At 44.3% G+C, this 21,865-nt stretch overlaps 1 protein-coding gene across 8 annotated transcripts in view; it reads left to right on the top strand.

Moving 5' to 3' along the window:
* The window catches only part of PPP2R5C (protein phosphatase 2 regulatory subunit B'gamma), a 146,340-nt gene extending 128,998 nt beyond the window's left edge, over positions 1-17,342 (top strand). For 2 of the 8 annotated variants that reach the window (XM_087447931.1, XM_004434262.3), the window contains 4 exons: positions 1,688-1,789; positions 3,431-3,503; positions 9,015-9,131; positions 14,822-17,342. In XM_087447931.1, coding sequence (XP_087304057.1) covers positions 1,688-1,789; positions 3,431-3,503; positions 9,015-9,131; positions 14,822-14,953 — 424 coding nt within the window. In that variant the 3' untranslated portion in view covers positions 14,954-17,342. Of the gene's footprint in view, positions 1-1,687; positions 1,790-3,430; positions 3,656-9,014; positions 9,132-12,430; positions 12,494-14,821 lie in introns of those variants that run through there. The other 6 variants (XM_087447927.1, XM_004434263.3, XM_087447924.1 and 3 more) reach the window with 5 other exon arrangements.
* The last annotated feature ends 4,523 nt before the right edge of the window (positions 17,343-21,865 follow it).

Genomic DNA, 21,865 nt, shown 5'->3' with positions numbered 1-21,865 from the left:
ATTTAAAGCAGGAAGAGCAGAGCTACGATATGTAGTCCTACCCTCTTGTTTACAGGCCAGGAAGGCAAGACTCAGGGAAGCGGCAGCCAGACCTGCAGTCTCGAGCTGGGTAGCGGCTCTGGCCCGCAGTGTCTGCTGCGCACCTCTCCTGCTGTCCTGGGTCACAGTCATGCTCCGCTGCCAACCAGATCTCTCAGCCGCAGTTTCCTCATCTGAGAAACAGAAAATGTTGGCACCCACCTTAGTGTTTTGTGATGCTTGATCAAGAACATTAATGTTTGTATACGTAAAGCACTTTGCAGCAACCTTCACCTTGCTGTGAAAATTAATTAGGATAAAGTTATATACATAAAGTCCCTGGCACCTGACAGACCTTCAGGGAACGTTTGCCGTCGGTCCTGCGGCTGTGGGACTGGCAGTGGTGCTGACGGCAGTAGAAGAAAAAGCAGCCGCCGTGTCCTTGTAGCAATGGTCTAGTCGCCATTGTTAGTATGTCGACGTTCTACACCCTTTTCCTTGTAACATTCATTTTTTTATTGAGCTCAGCAGGTGATAACAAAGGCCCCAGAGTTCACCCATCGTGCCTGTGTGTAATTTAGTGTCATGTGCAAGTCAGCAGTGATTTCTGACTGACTTCAAGTTCCTGCCCACTGCAAAGGGCAGAAATATCCTTCTAAGTGTTTTTTACATATGATTTGGTTTTTAATATATAGTGAATTTAAAAACTAGCTATGATTTGAGAGTTAAGTGTTTTGTTGTTGCTCACAGTTCTGTGGGTTGGCCAGGCTCTACTGGGCAGTTTCTGTGCCACTCTCACCGGAGATCTCTTGCGTGGCTGCGTTCAGGTGGCAACTGGTCTAGAGTCATCTCAAGGCTCCGCTGGGATGCAGCAGCTGGGCCTCCTCCCCCTCATGTTTGTCAGAGCCTGGGAGCTAAGTTTGGTTAAACTGTTCTCTGATAATTTTATTTTCTACCTTCCAAAGCTCTGCCTTGGCATTATTAAAATTACGTTTTCTGTCCTCAGTGAATAAGATCAAAAGGAAACTGATGTTTATAGGAAATAAAATGTTTCCATTATTTTCCTCCCTATAATGAAATTTGTCTTAATTGTTTGTTCAAGTTTCAACTTTTGTGTGTGTGTGTGTGTGTATGTGAGGAAGATCAGCCCTGAGCTAACATCTGCCAATCCTCCTCTTTTTGCTGAGGAAGACTGGCCCTGAGCTAACATCCGTGCCCATCGTCCTTTATGTGGGACGCTGCCACAGCATGGCCTGACAAGTGGTGCGTCGGTGTGCGCCTGGGACCCAAACCCAGGCCGCCAGCAGCGGAGCGCGCGCACCTAACCACTACACCGCAGGGCCAGCCCCTTCAACATTTTTTATTCAGTTTCCAAGTAAGGTGGCTTTTGGCTACTGTTAGCCAGGATAGTGAGCTGAAGGGTCTGGGTCCTTCATTGAGAGTGATTGTGAAGGAGGAATCCACAGACTGTGTGGCTGCTCTAAGAAAACGAAACGAATGAATCAAAAGAAACAGGGCTTTTAATTTTAAAGCTTAAGAGACTTGTGAAATGTGGGACTGTTGAAATAGCTGATAAGTTTGGAAAGGAAATAGACTGTGGCCGACAAGGGGAGGGAGATGGATAAAAAAGATGAAGTATTCTGAGTTTGAACATGACATTTTATTATAGGACAATACATGGCTTGATATACAATGCGCTGAAACTCTTCATGGAGATGAACCAAAAGCTATTTGATGACTGCACCCAACAGTTTAAAGCAGAGAAGCTGAAGTAAGTTGCTCCTTTAAAAGTTATTCCAAGGATTTTTTTCTTGATCGCAAATAAACCTCTCCCATTGGTTTGTCCTGAAAGTTAGTCTTCACTTGAAAGCAAAATCAATCGCTTCATCCTTGGAAAGCAAATAAAACTGTGTTATGATAACTTATTCTCAAAGAACACATGTTCACAGTTAGCTATTCACTGTTACGCTTTTAGTTTAATCATCTTTGCAAAAAGTGCATATAGCCAAGAATTTAACTTTCAGAATTTTTGCTTTTCTCAGGGGACACTTAAAGGCTGTAATGTATAGTAATTTTTCATGTTTATAAGGCAGGAATTTGAATTATATCCTGTAAGGTTTATATGAGAGAGCCAGAATCTTCATCTCAACACAGCTTTATGTTGTGATTTGATGATCTCCATAAAGGCGGGCATTCTCTGGAATCTAGCACCTGCCTCCTTCTCAAAATCAGGGCCCTGCCCCCATGCTTTGAGGACTTCAGAGCACACATCTGTACAGGGACAGGCTAAGTGACAAGGCCCTCTGTCCCTAGGCTGTGCTAATAATAACCTGACTAATTAGTTATCAAAATCACATCTTCAGAGCCAAGTATGGACTGTGGCCAGATTTTATTCTTTGCTTGTCACTTGAAGCTGGCTAAGGTAGATAAACTTTGGGCGAATATAATTCAGATTACAGTATATATATATAAAACCAACTGTTATTCTTTAGAAAAATGTAAGTGTCCACATATGCTAGACCTGTTTTAGGTTCTGGAAACACAGCAGTGAATAAAACAAACTCTTGAATCCTTGCCCTTATGGGGTTTGTATTCTGGGTAGTGGGGAAAGAGAGAGACAGTGACATACAAATGAGTGAGGTATAGTGTGTGAGGGACGATGAGAAATAAGGCAGGGAAGAGGCATAGGGAGACATGCCAATGGTTTCTTTAAACTGAACCTTCGAGCCACCTGGTCCATTCTTACCTCAGCTGACCCTACTGCTCAGATATGAGATATGTGAATGTCAAGGCTTTTCTGATGGCCAGTTCTCTTTCATAGAATATCATGACAGGGACCGTAAAGAGCATGTAGCACACTTTTTGGATTTGAAAAAAAAAGTTGGGTCCAGGTTAAGTGAGTTACTGATAGTCATGTGATTCATTAGCCGTGGAATCCCACAAGAACCCAGATCTCCTCAGGCTCTCAAAACTGTTCCTTTTTAATGTCAGTGTTGGGGCACTGGCTCTTTTCACCACAGTTCCTTTAAGCTGTGGTATAGTCTGACTTTTCGTGGATTTGTAAGCTTCTCATCAGAATAATATAGGTCTTGTGCAGAAGCAACCAAGCAGGGTAATGATAGAGACATAAAATGTACTTGTTTAAGTGTTTTTAAGAACTTAAATTCTTAGACATGTTAAAAGTGTAGCATATTTATTTTTTTTAATCTTTTCCTCCACATCTTGGTTGTTTTTTTCATTTCGTTTTTCATGTTACGTTTGTTGTGAGCCCCACTGTGAAGGATGTGGAATAAGACCAGAAAGTGACAGAGGAAAAATAGGCAGTCGTGTTGCAGCCACGTCAGTGTCCCCTTAATGTTTTCTTGAATTTGATTCGTCTCTCTAATACCAACGACATTTTACTGTTTTTCAGAGAGAAGCTAAAAATGAAGGAACGAGAAGAAGCATGGGTTAAAATAGAAAATCTAGCCAAAGCAAACCCCCAGGTACTAAAAAAGAGAGTAACATGAAAACATCTAGGGTTTTACTTGAATGTTTTTGTAAGATAGGAATGTGGCTTCATCGTGGGGGGGGAGGGAAATCGATTTCACTAACATTGTGTATGAAAATGTCTGCAATAAAAATACTTTTCAACTTTTGTAGAAGTACTTATTTTGCCCCACAAAGTTTTTACCACAGAATTGACATTTTTTTCCTCTGCTTTTTAAATAAGATGTGAATCTTATGTGAATATACTGTGGTAAAAAAAAACGCCAGGATACAACCTGTTTTGGGCCAAGATTGTAATTTGCTTTTTCTCTTAAATGTCATAGATGCTGTTAGCTCAAATGATATTTCCCTTTCGTTCCAATATCAAATTAATTCTAAAAGAAAAGAAGTTAGATGTGAAATAGATTAAGTGTGGAGTTGATGTCCTCTTTTCTAAAGTTAGGTTTCTGTAGGCTCAGCCTTAATCGTTAAAAATTGACTGACTTCTGCCACATTAGCAACTAACCCTTTCTCCTGCCCTAGCCAGGAGGCGCCAGTGTGCCTGGCAGGTGGGCACCGATGGTGTGTCTTCCGGAGCTGCCCGCAGTTGAAGCAGTGTCCTCCGTAGCGCTAACCTTGGGTTGACTCCCAGGGCGGCCGGGGTCTGGGGTTTTGAGTGGTGGTCTTTTGGTGTTCTGTCCGCTGGTCCAAATGATTGGAACACTGTCCTTGCAGACCTTCTGACTGTGTGTGTGCCTGTCTGAGCTGCAGTGCCACTGACCGAAAATTGTGTGTGTGTCTTTGCCACACTGAGTTCTCAGGCTTTCCCCAGCTCCCCAGAAAAGATTTTACTTCATGAGGAGAACTGCTCAGCTACCCCTAAAATCCTGAAAGTTTCAGTAAGGTGAACTAGATTATAAGCAATCTTTTTCCTTTGGTGAGAGGTGTGCATAGATAATTATCTAAGTTCATACGTAGGTTTTTTAATCTCTCTGACATTTAATAAAAAGTGATACATGAATACAAAGTTAGAAGTGTACATTTTACCTACATAATAGCATATTGATTTGTATTCCCTTGTGATAAAACTACAATCAAGAGACTTAAACTGTAGGAAAATTGAATGATATTCTTAAGTGTATGTCCTCGATTCCACCTAAAACAAGTAACCAGAGTTTTTCTAACAATATTTATCCATGTTCTTACATAGAAATGCTATTTTAAGATTACTGTGAAACACTGTAGTGCTTCCTTTAGGGGGATAATCTATGGGTATCTACTTTAAAGAATAGAATTTATTTTGAAAGTAAGGTTAAGATACTGGCGTTCATTGGAGAGCACAGTAACACCCTCAGTCTGGGGCAGGTTTAGGTGGTGGGCCCTGCTCTGCTCTGCCAGCCCCACGCAAAGGGCAGTCAGACAGTGGTCCCAGTTAGGATTGTCAAGGATCTGTCACACACACCCGACATCAACACCCTTGAAAAACATAGAAAATATGTACAACTCAGGGGGTCAGATTTTATTTATTTTACCTAGAATATAGAAGTAACCTCATGAAAAATTGCATAAAGCTTTTGCATTACAAATGGAGACGAGCTGGCTGATTGTGTTAACACAGTGGCCTGGTTACCCTGCCGTGCTGTTCTGAAATATGTGGTGTTCTCATTTCCCTTTCTCTGAGCTTTTCCTGAGTTTTCTTACACTGTGTTTTTACTCCTGTGGCTGCTCTCTCTGTGTCTCGGTAACAGTGTGAACGGGGTGGGTTTGCCTGTGCTTGCCTGAGTTGTGCTGGCAAAACCTCTCACGCCTTGGATCTGAGCGCTGTGCTGGCTCCTCATCTCTGTGTGGAAACCATCTGTGAGTCAGCCCTGGCCAGTCCTGTCTGCGTGCTCGGTCCGTGGCGTGGTGTCTCTGAGATGGAAGACACTCCATGGGCTCGTGTCTCAGGCTGGAGAGTAGGACCTCAGTGCTTGCTTTTTATTCTCTCGAGAGCAAACCTTCCAAGTTCTAATCGCTGCTTGCCATTTACAACAGCAGCAAAAAGTAAACAGTCTCGGGAATAAGACGGTTTATTTATTTCTCTGAGGAAAATAGTTGGGTTTTTGAAGCTCAGTTCTCCATCTCAAATCTGCCTTTTTGAGAACTGATTCAATAGCTTCCTTTTTTAAGGTGAATTACCGATAATTCACTGTCTGTTCACTGACGTGCACCTAGAAGTGTTCCTGATGCTTACCCTTGCTTTTCACAAACTAGGCACTCCATCCACTCAAGGACCTGACCGCACGTCCCCGGTGAGGCCTGCTAGGGTTTGGGAAGGCTGATGCCTTCAGAATTGTCAGTTGTGTTTGATTTAGCAGCTGTGGCAGCTTCATTGGGATTTTGTTTCATGTCATATGTGATTTAATTTTTTTAAATCATGAAATATTGAAGATTGCTAACATAAATGTGTTTTTCCTAATCCACCAAAAGAGGCCCTATAACATTTTACTCCTTACTCCTCCCTGGCGTTCTTGGGCATCGTGTGAAATGAAGACAAGCACCCCAGTGCGTGTTAGGTGTGGCTCTGGCTCGGTGTTTCCGACCCTCTGCTATGACCCAGCCAGTGCCGGGGGCTGCCCAGGGCCCGGGGTCTGGCTGGGTGCTTTGCCTTTGAGAGATGAGCTTCTGTGGGGAAAACGTTCCTTCCTTCCGCCTAGTATGAACTCCAGCCTCGACAGAGGTTTTTATCCCCCGTAAGAATCCTCTCCTGCCAGTGCCTGCTACGTGGCGGTGGTTTTGCCGTGAACATGGTGTAGCATCTTCATTCACTCTCTTCTCTGCCCTGAGCCCCAGCGAGGAGTCAGAGCCCCACACTGCTCTAAGCACGAGCCGTTGCGGCTTTGTGGAAAGCACTCTGTTTTCCTCTCGGAGGAGCCAGAAGCTGAAGTGTTGGTTAAGTAACAACCCTGCAGCACCCCATGCGTGTCGCAGTTATCTGTGCTTCCATCTGTCCCTCCCGGCCCATGAGCCCCTGGAGGACGAGGCGCTGTGCCATCTCCCCATCTCCCTGCTCCCAGCAGGCAGATGCTTCACTCCGCAGATGGATGCCAGCTGTGTGTCCCGAATCATGGAACTTTCCTGGGATACAAAGATGAGAACAAGACACAGCCCCCAGCTTCAAGGAGCTTCCAATCCGTGAAGGGAGCCATATGGAAGCAAAGAATTCAGTTCAGATGGTCAGATGGTGACACACACTTGAGTGAGATGCGAGAGATGCTGGCGAGAGGCCTGGCTCATGCCTTTAAAGAGAGACACACTGTGGATCTGGGGTAGCCACAGTAGAGAGGGCACCGTGGACCTCAGCCTAGCAAGAGGGCTGGGCCCGTGGAGGCGGGGCTACCTCTTAGAGTCTCTACTGAGGGGGCCTTCACCAGTCTGACTTCAGGGGAGGGGCTCAAGGTGGAGAGAGAAGAGTGGGGCGCAGGTGGAATATCAGCTCTGGAGGAAGGGCTGGCTGTGGTCTGCATCAGGGACAGAGCTGGAGAGGGAGCAGAAGTGTGGATTTTATCCCCAAAAATGTGTGCAGGTGTCAAAGTGTCATAAAGAGCGGAGGGCCTAGTCAGACTTAGGTTTCACAAGCGCTCTCTGGCAGCAACATGGCCGGTGTACTGGAAGGGGCCTAGCTCTTATGGAAATGTGTGGATGGTGGCGGTGGGTTGGGGTGGTGGGATCGGCAGGCAGCGGGCACTAAGGGGACCTGGGTGCCTGTTGGTGTTGAAAGGAGGAAATGGAGCCAAGGATGCGGCTCTGGCGAGTGAGCAGCCGGTTTGCGAGGATGGTGTCTGAGGGGTGTGGACGGCCCAGAGCTGAAGACAGAGGCCGGGCGAGGAGGCGTGGAAGCCGTGGTGAACAAGGAGCCGTCGAGGGCACAGGCTGGTGGGATCCCACAGGAGGTGTGAGGGAGGACAGAGACTGTTGTCCGAGGGATGGGCAGAGGGAAGAGGAACCAGGAGAGGGCGGTGTTGCAGAGGCCAGGGAGGGTGCAGTTTCAGGGGTGATCGTGTTCAATCCGTCATGCTATGGAGCAGTCCAGGAGAATAAAAACCAAAAAACGGTTAGCAACCAAGAGGTTCCACGGGAGAAGTGAGAGCCGAGCGCAGGTGGTGATGCGCTGAGGGGTGGGGAGGAGAAGGGGGCGCTGAGAGTTGAGCCGCTCTTTCCGGAAGCTCGCCTGGCTGGGAGGGCGGTGGTGAGTGAGGCGGGAGGGCAGGGTCCCCAACCCAGCAGAGGGGTTCGCTGCCGCAGGAGAGCCCACTGAGGCAGAAGGGAGGACGCAAGTGGAGGTGGATGGGTCGGTTGGCAGAGTGGAGATGTGAGGCGAGACTGCAGGGTTAGTCCCAGCTCCCCTTCCTGGCCCTGGGGCCTCAGGCGGTTCTCAACCTCTCCCCCATCCCCCCCATTCCCCCATCCATTGAATGGGATCCTGGGGCGCACTTCACAGGTTTGTCACAAGGTGTGAAGTATGTGGAACAGCACCCGGCTCCCAGCAGAGACACACAGACATTTCTCCCTTCCCCCTGTCCTCACCCCCACAGAGAACGTGGACACCAAACACTAACAGCAGTCAGACTGTTCCTGCACCTTGGCTCATTTAACCATCACCACACCCTCTGAAGTGACCCTGTCCCCGTGTCACACTCACAGACACAGAAAGGGAGAGGCCAGTGACTGGAAACACATTTGCAGCTCACGCCAGAGCCTGACTTGCGCACAGAGAAGGGAGTCCCAGGGCCGCCCCATAGGGAACGGGAGAGGGAGCCCAAGCCCATGAGAGGCATGTGGGGGGGGCCAGGGGGACCCCGCTGACACAGCAGATCCTGGACTTGCTGGCATACCAGTCCTTCCCAGCAGTGCCAGCCACGAGGTTGCAGAGAGAAAATGTGAGCTGTTGGACGAATCCAGGCTGTGTAGTTTGAGTAGAGAGCAAAGTCGCTGAGGGTGTGGATAAAAGGATATAACCAATAATGGGGTTTTAAGTAAGTGAGGAAAATTCTAAGAAAATGAGATAAAGGAGCAAGTGGTCCTGGCCGCCGCTGCTGCCAGGAAGTGTGCGAGGACTGGGAAGAGCCGCAGGCAAGCAGGCTGCAGAGGGGGAGGTTAGAGGTGGCAGGCTCAGCGGCAGACAGTTCCAGTGACCAGATCCAGGCATGCCCATGGCGTTGCTCATGTGGAGTCACAACGCCAAAGGATACAGGCATGTCGCCCAGCGGGCCATCAGGCCCCGAGAGGCCGGGGAGAGTCTGGAAGGGATCACCACAGCCTGGTCTGCTCTCCCCACACCTCGGCGCCGCCCGGACTGTAGACTAAACAGCGTTCTGGTTTCAGAAGACTGCAGGGCCCACGGCTGCAAGTGTGGACCAGTTTAGTGCCCATCGAATGGGCTGCGTCAGGAGAGGGCCCTGGGGGAGGGCGTCGTGGGAAGCTGTGCCCCTGGCCAGGAGTTCAGACCTGAGCGCTAACAGAGAGTGACTCCGCGCTTTGCATTGCAGTACACAGTGTGTAGTCAGCCGAGCACCGTGAGCGTTCCGGTTGCAATGGAGACAGATGGGCCTTTATTTGAAGATGTGCAGATGCTGAGAAAGACAGTGAACGAAGAGGCTCGCCAGGTAAAAGTGCGCAGGGCTCAGCTGGGTGCACTTGTTACAGATTTGCTTAAGAAATGTGTCATTTCAGTGGGCACTGTGCTATACATCAGTGCCTTCTGTGTAAGCCAAAGTTCAAAACTAAATTTTGGTAATCTTATAGGAAACATTTTATCTATACATCTTCGTGATCAAATTAGTACAAACAATTTTTAAGGGTAAAGTATGTGTGTGAGATTTGTTTATCTTAACAGTAATATCCCACTCAACAATAATATCCCAACTCTTAACTATCCTTTAAATGTTAACTTAATCAAAAAATCAAAAGCTTCGCAGTAATGTCTTACTGCTCTCTTTCCCCTGTACATCCCTCTGACTTCTGCTCTGGTGCAGAGGCGTCCCCTCTTAGTCTCCAAAGCAGTAAGCACCAGCCCCCTGGGCCCAGGACACTAGGATGGAGCCCTTGTTTTCACCTCGACAGCAGAACTTGGCTGCCTTGCAGGGCCTGTCATAGGGCCAGGGCTCTGGGGGGACTCCCGTGGGCAGGGGGCTCTGTCAGGACCCCCTCACGTAACACCCATGCTGGAGTGGGTTTGTGTCCACTGTGGTGGAAATACAAACTTAGATCACCACTGATCCAAAGACAGCCTCTTAGTACTGAAGTGGGGATTTATACAATTGAGGCTTTAAAGAGGGTCACGTACTAAGTCCTGCCTGTGTATGAGGAGCCTTTCGATTGCTGTGTTTCTCTGCACTTGCCTCCCTGTTATCAATTCATGCAAACTAACTGGATTTGGGGACATTGGCCTCTCTGACTTTGAAACTTTACTCCCCTTCGGCCAGTGTAAGACTTCCTGAGGACATCCAGCACTAAAATTCTAAAATGTAAGAAGTTAGAGTAGCTGAAATTATGCTGTTTACTGGGTGCAGACAGTTTATAAATGCTACTGTCATTCGGAGCTCAAAGAGAAGGTTTTTTTTTTTTTTAATCTATTTGCTTTTAATTCAAGTAAATTATATTCCCCACCTGATCAGACAGGATCAGGCATTACCAAGAGCACAGGATCTAGACCGTCTAGACGGCTCTGTCCAGCACGGCAGCCACAAGTCACACGTGGCTGCTGAGCACTTGACATGTGGCCGTCGGCACTGAGCTGTGCTGTCACTCTAAAACACAGGACTTCCCAGGCTTAATAGGAAGAAAAGAACATCAAAACGTCTCATTGGTAATTTTTTATTATTGATTATATGTTGAAATAATATTTTGGGTATACTGGGTTAAGTAAAAAATATTAAAAATTTCACCTGTTGCTTTTTGCTTTTTTAATGTGGCTACTAGAAAATTTGGGATTACATTCGTGGCGGGCGTTTTTTGATTGGACAGCACTGGTCTAGACTCATTGTTCATAGCACTGCTGAGGGAAAGCACCTGTGCTGACCACGTTCCTGCCTCCTCTTGCCCAGCTAGTTCCTAGCTGTAGGTTAAGACAAAAAGCAGGAGAATGCATGCTTCTATCAGCTCATCAAAACTTGAAAATACAATGGGAAAACTCAGTATACTCCTAGCAAACATCACTAACTCATTTTTTACTTAATCCAGTTGGATTCCATAATTTCCTCACAATTAATATTCTTAGCAATGAATAAATTTAATAAAAAAATGCAAATCCTTATGTTTGTCTCTAAAAATCTACTTTTTAATTTTTTTTTGACTTGGAAAGGAATTTGAGGTCACCTTTTGATGACCATTTTGATTCTACGGCTTCAAGTGTGCTAAAGACATGAGAGCGAGCCTCGTCACCTGCGGACAGTCAGAGGAGACCAGACTCAGTGGCCTTCCTCCCAGTGAACCTGCCTGGGAATTTGTAACCACATGTTAGTTTTTAAGGCTCTTAGGCCATACAAAGTCGAAAAGGAAATTGGTGCTTTACAAGCCAATTCTTATACATTAAATATTTTAGGGTTAGAGGATTTTTCTTTTTGGTACATCCTTTGACTTGATAATTAAAGCTAGGAAAAGAATAAACTCTGCCCAAAATGTGATGAACATATTACATAATTATGTAGTTTATGGACGTATTTATGATTTAGGGCCATTCTGTAGGAGATCAAAAACTTGATCAAGAATGCAAACACCAAAATAGCATTCTCATCTTGAGTAAAACTGGCTTTGAAAGTCGGCTCTTGTGTATATGTGGTAGCCAGTGCCAAGAAAACCTCCCAATTGGTTCATCTCTCCACTGGCCCATGGAAAAGGGCGTGTCTCCTTCCCAGGAGGACTACCTACACATGTAATGGGAAGGAGTCAATCTCCAGTCACCTACTGGTTTATTCTAAATAACAGATTTGTAGACAGGACATTTCCTGGAAAGCTTTCAGCGTGTTTGCTTGCAAGTTTGTTTTCATGACTCTTGAAATTAGGTTATATAACTGAGTGTTCTGTGTAATTGACATTCTTACAAAAATTATTCCCCCACTCTTGCCTTTAGATTTCTCCAGTCACATTCCTGGGTCAGAAGACTCAGTGCCGTTAAGATATCAGTTCTCCCCAGATTAACCCAGTCTCGATCAGAATCCCAGCAGGCTTTTATTTTTTTAATGACAAGCTGATTTCTAAAATTCATATGGAAATACAAAGGACCTAGAATAGCCAAAACAACTCCAAAAATAAAATAAAATTAGAAGACTAACACTACCCAATTTCAAGACTTATTGTAGACTTCAGTGGATCAATTGAATTTCTCCCCCTCAAATCTCAACCTGTCTCGATGAAGATATTTATAATGCAGTCTCTTAGGTATAATATTTAATATGATAGACTCTTAATTTGAACATGTTTGGAGTCACATTCCTGAAATTCTCAAAAACACTGTTGTTAATACAAAGAGAAGATACCGAGATGCAGGAAAAATTTATGTGCATGGTTTGGGGACCAAAATGACATAAAAAGTTATAGCTAAAAATTAAACTTTGAATATTTTCAATGCCCTTTTAATTTTATTTTCAGCTAATTTTATTTTTCCAAAATAATTCCACATTTCTTTAAAATAATTTGAATGTTGGCTCAGGACAGGACGCATGTGAGAGGTAAATGGTAGTATTGCAGAAGCAGAGGGGAGGGAAGACACTAATGCTAGTGGAACACGGTTGGAATTTTCTGGAGAAAGTCAACTCTATATTTACCTGTCAGAACCATAATTTGGATTTCTTTTGAGAAACTTGTATAACCCCATATAGAACATCCAAAGAAAACTAGTATATTTCATGTGAATGACATTTATATCAGAGACGTTTAAAATGTTTACAATTCTCATTTTTAACAGTCGGTCGGGAGAAAAGCAGTGTCAACCTTGCAAATAAGGAAGGTATAGAAAGACGAAAGGTGGGAAGTGAAGGTATTCATTACTCAATATGTAGAGTATATTTAAGGCTTTTATATTTAGGAAAAGAATCGACAAGTGAGTGTGTGGTGTGTGTACATGAAGTATTTTCCCATTTTTCCCTGTCATCCCAGCTTGTGATGGTGAAGACAAAGAAATCTGGTCCCTTAAGAAAATTTGATTAGTTCTGTCCTGAATTAAGTAGTAAAAACATGCACAATTTTGTATGAGCAACCCCTGGTGTTCATTTACCACCTATTGCATAAATTTAGCCTTTTAGATCTGCCGTCGTGCTGCAAAACAGAGGCCGTTTCTCTCTGGCTTGCGTCCCCTCAGCAGAGAGTCTCAGGTCCCCGCATTCCATCTGTCTCGTCCATTCCGCCCGTGGCCGGCATATTCACTGGCACGTCCCCTCCACTAAGTGTTACTCATTTAGGGTGACCATCTGCATGATGTCTCATCCTTTCCTGCCTCCTGTTTTTCTGATTTTTCTCCCTTGTAGTTTGTGAGATTATTCTCTGCTTTACCCCCCAGTTTAAAATGCCTACACAGAAAGGCCTAGATGAGTCCATCACACCTTCTGTCCTGTCAGAAGCTCTGGGGCCATGTTTGTCTTCCCAATTTGCATTTATTGGTTCCAGCTCCAAGGTTTTTACTGTTGCCTTTTTCTATTAAAACGTTTCTTTTTGGAATGCCTGTTTCAGCAGGGATTAAATATTTCAAGTATATAAAAGTCTTGGTTCTGTTTTGCTTCGCTTTGCTTTATTTTACAGCTCAGCATGGAATTGACATAAAATTCAGGGTAGAGTTTCCCTCTGAAATTCTTGTGGGTTGAAGGCAAACACACTCCACAATCAAAAGCCCTCCTGCGGGACTGTGACTGACGGTCCCGGGGACTTGTGGCCTCACAGCCTCCCCATGAGGGTGATTCTCCTGCAGCCATCATACACGTGTTTCCAGGGGGGAAATCAAAATTCCTGCCTTTACCATGAATGAATATTAATATTCAAATAACATTTCTAGATATAATCCTAAGTGATGTCACACAATATTTTCTAAACCTTGATATTTTTGCTGTTTTTATAGACAAATTTGCAAAGAACCCTAAGAAATATTTAGCTCTGCAAAAATGTGAACTTTTCATGTATGAATTCTACAGATTCTTGAACTTTTCATTAAAGCAAGAAAAGTGTACTTTACGTACTATACTGAAGTTAGATAACTGGGAACTGTGAGAACTTGTCACCGTTATGTTCTTTTTGTTAAATGATTGACTTAAAACACATCTTTTCTGGTAGATGTTCATTCACCACCACAGAAGTCACTTATTCTCTTTAAATGCCATCTTCTTTTTGATGGAGACACTGAACAGAAAGGAAGACTTGGTTCTGGTTCAAGTTTCTAAATCAGAAGTCTTCTGATATAGACAGTGTGTTCAGATGATTTACAGGGCTCGTCGTTTTGTTTCAAAAATACTGGTATTAATGCAATGCCCTACTTCAAAATGGAATAATTTATTTAACTATTATTCATGGAAATGGACGCTTTTGGTGTGTAAACTCCCCATATGAGGCCCCCTTTCTTGGCAAACACAATTCTCTAAATCTCCGTGCAAAAAAGAGATTCATTTAATTGGGATTTTTTATTTTAAGTAAAACCAAAATTTCCTAAACTTTAGGAAGAAAATGGGATGAAGAAGGGAGTCTTTTATTTCTTACCCTTAATATTAGGAAATTTTATGTAAATAATTAAGTACCATTTTTCTAAGTCCTAAAGGGGATTTTTCCCCTACATGACCCATTTAATACCTCCTACTTTATCTTTTTTCAAATTTGATAGAAGTTTTAGACCTTTTATTGACTTAAAATCCAGTTTAAATATATTTGTCACTCATTCTTTTTATTTACCTCCAAAGGAAATTTCGACTTTCTGAACTGCTTCTCTAATGAGCATAGCCATAAGATGGCTTTGGTAACATTTTATGAAATAGGAGGGTTTTACTATTTATGGGATTTACTAAAACTGGTGAATTTGCAAAATAGATGTACTGAATACTCGGTACAAAACTACACATTTTAGAAGACCAAAATGCCAATATTATGCACACAGTCCTTCACATGAGTCATTAGATATTTTTAGTAGACAAGTCATTTTTGGTTAATTACCATGAAAAGAAATATCATGCCTCTTTGTGCCTTAGAATTCTTGGGGAAGCCTTAGAACGTGTGTGCTGCACATCTGACTCTCAACTGTGCTTTGACTTACAATGCAGAAGTGAGCTCACTCTTCAGATAGCTTAGTTTGTAGCCAACGCCACTGCATTTTTAATTCCAGGCCCAGAAAGATCTGAAGAAGGACCGGCCCCTCGTGCGTCGCAAGTCTGAGCTGCCTCAGGACCTCCACACCAAGAGCGCCTTGGAGGCTCACTGCCGAGCCGATGAGCTGGTCTCCCAGGACGGGCGCTAGCCCCTGAGGACCGCGGCAGGCTGGGGATGCCACTTCTTTTCTGGATTCTGTAGAAAATACATACTTTTTGTGCCATACAAATCAGTTACACTCAAAGTCAGAGCTTTCTTCGACCCCGTTCTGTAGGCAATAACGTACTGCCGCCTCAGCTCGAGAGTAGGAGTTCAAACAATGGTGACTTCTCAGATCCGTGTGCAGAGCCGGGGCCGCTGACGGTGTCCCCACCACGTCGTTGTGACCCCGGCACAGCCCCAGATAAGACTCTTGCCCAGAATCAGAGCTAAGGAAAGCACCCTGGTCATCCTCTTCACGTTCTACCCAAATGGAATTCGTGATCATTCAGAATAGGTGGTTCTATGATACTATCAATGTTTTTCAAATCAAAGGAACACTTTGAAAAAGTATTACATATTTTTTAAGACTTTACAGCCTTCGAAATTGTTTCCATGTGATTGTTACGCCAGCAGTTTTTGGGTTTTTTGGGGGTTTTTTTTAGTCTCACTGAAATGGTTCTTTGCTTTCTTGTTCTAACACAGCTGACTGGGAAAAGTGACGTGGAGTCCTCAGCCGCTGGCTCTCCCGAGGTGTTCCTTTACTTTGAGGAGCGACATGTGCCCCACGTCCCACTTCTCTTGTGTTCCTAAAGCCATATTTCCAAGTCTGTGGTCCAGCGCCAGGACTCCAGGAATAAGCTCACAGGAGAAATTTATTTTAAAAAGAGGTTTCTCTGTCTATCTTGAGTGGAATTGGAATTTTAAAATGATGCGTTCAGTTTTTTGTTTGCAGAATGTTTTTTCTCTACTCATTGTTGCCCTTTAACAAGGCTCTTGAATTAATAAAATTGTAATCTCTAAGAAGTCCACCTTTTGTAGAAAGTGAGAATGAGGTCATTTTGATTAGGTCAGTTCTTGGCTAATGCAGGCTGCAGCTGCCTTTGGGCAGAACGTGACAGAAATAACACTGTATGTGCTGGGCACAGCCGTGACGCGCTCTGCTTGCTGTCACGTGGTGCTCAGGGCTCAGAGGGAGCAGCAGTGAGGAGGCTCCACATGGATCTTTCTGGTGGTAAACCGCACATGTAAACACCTCCTGAGGGAAATGCAGTGTCTGAGTTTCATCGGTCTTCAAATGCTGCTATATATCTCACAGACTCCTTGCATGTGGTGAACTTTTTGTTTTCGATGGAATAGCACGAGGAGAAAAAAACCTTTAAACTTAGTGCTTTGTCTATTCTTTATTTCTCTCAGGGTGGCCAGTATTTTGACTTATTTATCCTGCTTGAAAGCTATTGAGACGTGTACTGCTATTCTAAACAAGTGGTTCTAGTTTCTTTTGTCTCTGGCATAAGATTATATAACTTAATGTTAAATGTCTCAATGCATAAAAGATAAAATGTGGCTTCTTTTAGGATCTGTTTTTTAATTGAGGTCTTGGGTGTCCATGAAAACGTGAAGAGCAGCAGACCTCGTTCCCTGTGTGGCTGTGGGGGCCTGTCCCCATTGCTTTCACTTAAACCCACTGACAATGTTTATTTCCTGTGTCAGAGGAAAATCTTTTGTGGGGAGGGGACTTCTTGTGTTAAGAGCAAGTACTGAATTCAAGGATTGCCCCAGCTGAAAGTGGAAAAGCCCACTTTGTGAGAAGAAACATTTCCTGAGAAACTTGACGAGTATCTATCCATTTTACCATTATGAAATTTATAATTTAAAAAAGTTTAGATGCCTTCTTCTTTTGAGGGAAAAAGGGTGCTTTTTATTGTATAAAGCAGCGTCTTATGTATTTTGATATACCATTGTTTGAACTTCCGTCTTTAGCTGATAGATTCTCAAATATCCTTGATTTTGGACGTTCGGTATGTTTGTGACAGAGGCGTCTGGGAAGACTCTCTTTTGCCCTAGAGAAAAAGCAAAATATCAATGTTTGGGTGATTGTGTACAGCTCAACGTACAAGAACATCTTTTTGTCTAGGTTTTATTTCTGCTCTTTATTGAAGACAAACATTCACCAAAAAGGGACAAAAAAAAGTTTTGAGAGAAACTAATTTTCTTTGACAAGAGTATTATTTAATATTTTGGCCTATTAAAGTTTTCCTAGTTAGTACTCAGATTCCCTGTGCTAATTGTTCAACTTATATATTATTATATAGATGCACTGTTTATTCTGTACCAAACTGATTTCAGAAGTACTACACTGAAAATAAACTGGTGACTGTTTTTCTTCATAAAGTTCTGCGTTTGGCATCTTCACTCTTTCCAAAATGTATCCGTACATCAGAAATGTCACTATTCTGAGTGTCTTTTTAGTGTGGCTTTAGTATGGCTTCCTTTTAATATTGTACATACATTGTATCTTTGTTTTATGGTAATAAGTAATAAAAATGTAGACTTCATATTTTGTACAAAATGTCCTATGTACAGAATAAAAAAGTTCATAGAAACAGCAAAAATAGGTAAGTGGCACAATTATTTTTCTTTAGAAAATATCTGTAACTTTATGCTTTAGTGAAATGTTAAGTACCTACATATTTTTTAACATTTTGTAATTCAAAACTTTTTTGTTTTGACATTATGAAGAGAAACTTCATACACTTGCCATTTAATATGCTCTTTTATCTAATTTTAAAAAACTCTAAAAATGGTGTATTATATGGACTAAATAAAGAACATGTGAATTTTATTGCTCATCATGACACTAAATTTAGCCCTGGTGTTGTTGGGCAAGCTGGTTCTGATCGTCATCAAGTTACTGCGAGGGTCAGGGCAGCCTCGCCAGGGACACGGGCTGGAAGACGGGGGACGGGAGCCCCTTGTTCAGCACAGGTGGGGCCGGCTGTGCTGCTGACCTCCAGCCAAGTCTTTTCTGAGTTTTCTATAAGCTCATTTTTTGCTTCTCTGATGGAAAAAGTAGAGGCAGCTTTTTATCGACCACCTCTCGATTTTTGAGTAGGCAAATGTGAACCAAAATACAATTTATAGAAATGGAATGCTCTGAGCCCTAATTATGATGTTTAAGATGATTCTAAAGGAGAATGAAAGTCTTGAAAATAGAGTAGAATTACAGAAAATATGAATTTGGGGTCTTAGTCGATCCACCGCCTTCTTAACGGGGAGCTCATTGTCCTCACTGACGCTGTTACTAAAAAGTCAATGAAAGAAGAACTAGAATAAAGTGATTTCCTCGAGTCATTGCAGCAAGCCTCACATCTCCTTAGTTGTGCCTGATCACCATTCTGGCAGGTGGAGTGTGACCATTCCCCCTAGTTTCCTCACCCTCTCTGTCTCTGTGACTCCCTTCTCATGGACAGAAGAAGTCACTCTTGGAGCCAGAGTGCATTGAAGAGGCCAAGCCCCGGGTGGCTGGTGGCCTTGGGACCTCCCTGAGTGGGGACTTGGGAGGGTATTACCCCCCCCTTTCCACTTAGGAGCAGGAACGCTGGTCAGAAGACACTTTAAATCTGGTGCAGCTTCTAACGTTCCTGTTTCCTCAGACTAGATGTTCCTTGTCTGCCATCTTGAAATTGGGGAAGCTGTAACTTCCCGAATTGGGGAAGTTTAGTAACTTCCTACAGTGCAGGAATTCTTGAGAGAACTTTCTAAATAGAGGTGTGCTACAATTTAAGTCCAGCTTTATGCTGCTCTTATTTCAGGGTAGCAAGAGGCCTAAAAGCAAAACTGAACTGGCTTTGTGTCTCCTTCCGTGTAACTGGTAGGACGCCATCAACAGTCGTGATGACAATAACTGATTTGCCCCCCACCTTTGTGCCAGGGATTGTTGCAGGTGCCTCATTTGCCTGTGTTGTTACTTTATCCTCACAACCCACCAACGTGTTTGCCATTATTATTCTCATTGACAGATGAGGAAACTGAGGCACACAAAAGTTAAGTCCCTGGCTCAAGGTCACACAAGTACTGAGTAGAGCCAGGTTTCAACCCAAGTGGTGCGGCCCTGGAGTCCCAGCCCCTCACCATTACATTACACTGTAGAAACACCCAGAACATTTTAGGGGAAGGCCATGAACAGATGATGGGGGCCCCAGGACCACTGGAGAAACACCCCGGGACCTACAGGGTCGAGAGGTTGCCATGAGCACATGGGAGAGCTTCTGACCCTGGTCTTCATTTCCAGAAGTAGAAGAACCTCAGAAACCATCTAGTCCAGTGGCCTTCGCACAGACTTCAGAAGCTATTGTTTTTACGTAAATTTAAATTTTGTAATATTTCAACTACTTAAAAAACGTACCAAATTTCAACAGTTTAAAGACCACCAACTCATTAGCTTCTGTTCTCATTAACTTCATATTGTTCCTATATGAACTTACAAATTTGTCAAAAATTCAGCTCTTATCTGTTTAATGTGTGTGGTTTTACGTAAGATTTCATTTGGGGAAAAAAAATGGATTCCACTATCAAAAGTTTGAAATCCACTGAGATTAATGTAACTCTGTTTTAGAGGAGGAAGTGGTTCCTAGAGGAGAAGAGATGCGCCCAGACTAATTTGTAGCTAAGTGCGTCCCCCACTCTGGAGGGCTGTCTCTCTCTCTCTGCTTTTTACAAAAGCATGTAAATTGCACAGAACTCTGTGGGAGGGGGCAAAAAAACTCTAATTCATCTTTTTTCTATCCCCAGGTTTTCCTGATTATACCCAGTTCAGGGTAAAGTCAGCCTGGTTTACCCTTGTGGGGCCTTTAGAAATACAGAATTAAATAAGTATAAGCTGGAGCTGAACTAGGCTTTATGATTTGTCTATTTTTATAGGATGATGTATAACTGATTACCAGTCGATCGCAAGAGGTTTTGACCCATCTTTTTTCCCGCTTTTATTGAGATATAATTGACGTACAGCTCTGTATGAGTTTAAGGTATGCCACATAATGACTTAAATATTGCTAAATGATTACCACAATGAGTTAAGTGAACATCCATCTCCTCATTTAGTTACCAAAAATACCTCCTTCATTCCTGTAATAAAAGCAGCAAATACCAGACACTGTTGGTGAACACTCAGCACAGTTCTGTGGAAAAAGGGCAGCGGCGGAGGAGAGAGGTTCTTAACCCCAGGAGCCAGGTAGCTTCAGGCAACCCCCTGAATTACATATGGACATTTTTTCTGCAGGAAATAGCTTTTATCAAATGAGTTTGTCCCAGAAGCGTCTAATGCACTCTCTCTGTCTCTCTCACACACCCCAACAAGCTCACACGGGCACCATACAGAGTCAGAATATGGATTCAAGGGGCCATTGGGCAAGGGGCAAATTAGGGCAGATCCTGGCACTAAAATGTAACGTTGAGAAGTCAGTCAGGTTTCTCTCTCTCTCTCAGGTGTGGTAACATTAGAGTCTTCAACTCTGTCTCCAAAACGCATTGTAGAAATGTGAATTTAAGGGGATCTTCTAACCAGTGATTGCACAGATTAGTCCCTGCCAATCCTTTCCTCCAGGATCTCCTCCTGGAGCCCTGAGTTCACTCTGTGGCTTCCTGTGAGCTGAAGCTTCCACTTCTAACAGGAGGCAAGTGAGCAGAGCCTCAACCTCTCAGCACACGCTTGATTAGAGGGTGTTTAGACCCGACTGAAGAGGGGTTCCTCGGTCAGAAGTTACCCGGAGTGAGCGCACTGCGTGAGAGTTAGAGACCAGGGCAGGGCCGCCTCCTCCTGAGCAGGCGTCGAGCCTCTTGCAAACCACAATGTTGGGCGCCGTTGTGCACTTTGCCACAGAGCCCACAAAATCCAGGCTGACCCCACGGCCACGTTCACTGGCTGGACTTGAGCTGAAAGCAAATTATATATAGTGAGTGTTACTGTTGAACAAATTGTTTTAAGGCTTTCTATTTTTCAGTGTTGTCACAGTCCAGATGATTCTATGGTGAAAGCTTTTGCTCATAAACCTAGAGGTTGCTTCTTCCAGAATTATTTCTTTATGAGTTTCAGAAAGACTGGAATAGAAAGCCTGCTACACAGCCTGGGATCATGAGTGAGGCCCAAACACTGGAGCAGGTCGGTGGCGAGCATGACGGGCAGAGAAGAGGCGCAGGCTCGCCGGGAGCCCTCGCTGGGCCTGATGGTTTAGAGACTGGCCCTGGGTCCCCAAGACCACCCTCCAGCTCAGTAATTCCCTAGAAGGACTCCCAGAAGTGAGTGAAGCTGTTACACTCCGTTACGATTTACAACAGTGAAAGGACACAGGTGAAAATCAGCAACAGGGAAAGATGCAGGGCAGGGTCGTCCCGGAGAGACCAGGCTGGGAGCGTCCAGGTGTCCTCCTTGTGGAGTCATGCGGACAGTCCCAGCAACGACGTGTGTCAGTACACATGGAGTATCGCCACCCAGGACGCTCACCTGAGCCTTGGTGTCCAGAGTTTTATTGGGGGTCAGTCACATATACATGGCGACCTCAGTGCCCAGCCCCTCCAGAGGTTGAGCTGATGCTGTGTGGACCCAGACTCCCACCTAAATCCCACCGTAGCACAGACTACCCAGCATGGCCCAGGGCCCCCAGGTAAACAGGCAGGACATTCCCAGGGCTTAGGAGCAAACTGCCAGCAGCTGAGAGCAAAGAGCAAGCCCCTCTTGGGGCAAGGCGAGTCCTTCACAGCACAGCGATCCTCGCAGAAGAACTGGAAGCACAGAGAGGTTCACTATCTGGCCCAGGCCATGGCGAGCAAAGGGCAGAGCAGGAGGCCGGGAGTTCACACGGGGCCTCTCTGACTCAGAGCTCTTCCCAGGCACAGCCACCCGCAAACAGTGAGACGAAGGGGCTTCCAGCTAAACTGTGAGACCTGCTTTCCAGTTAATGCGCTTGAGAGAGGCTTCCAGAGACAAAACTAATAATAACCTGCTGAGTAGAAAAAGACCAGACACTGAAGAATAGGGGTCATTCTCAGTAACTCTGGGAGGAAACAACTCAATACCTTGAAA

The sequence above is a fragment of the Ceratotherium simum genome, chromosome 24, assembly GCF_057802395.1.
Source record: "Ceratotherium simum simum isolate JZ-2026a chromosome 24, ASM5780239v1, whole genome shotgun sequence".
NCBI classification, from domain to species: Eukaryota; Metazoa; Chordata; class Mammalia; order Perissodactyla; family Rhinocerotidae; genus Ceratotherium; species Ceratotherium simum.
This window is presented reverse-complemented; position numbering and strand designations above follow the sequence as displayed.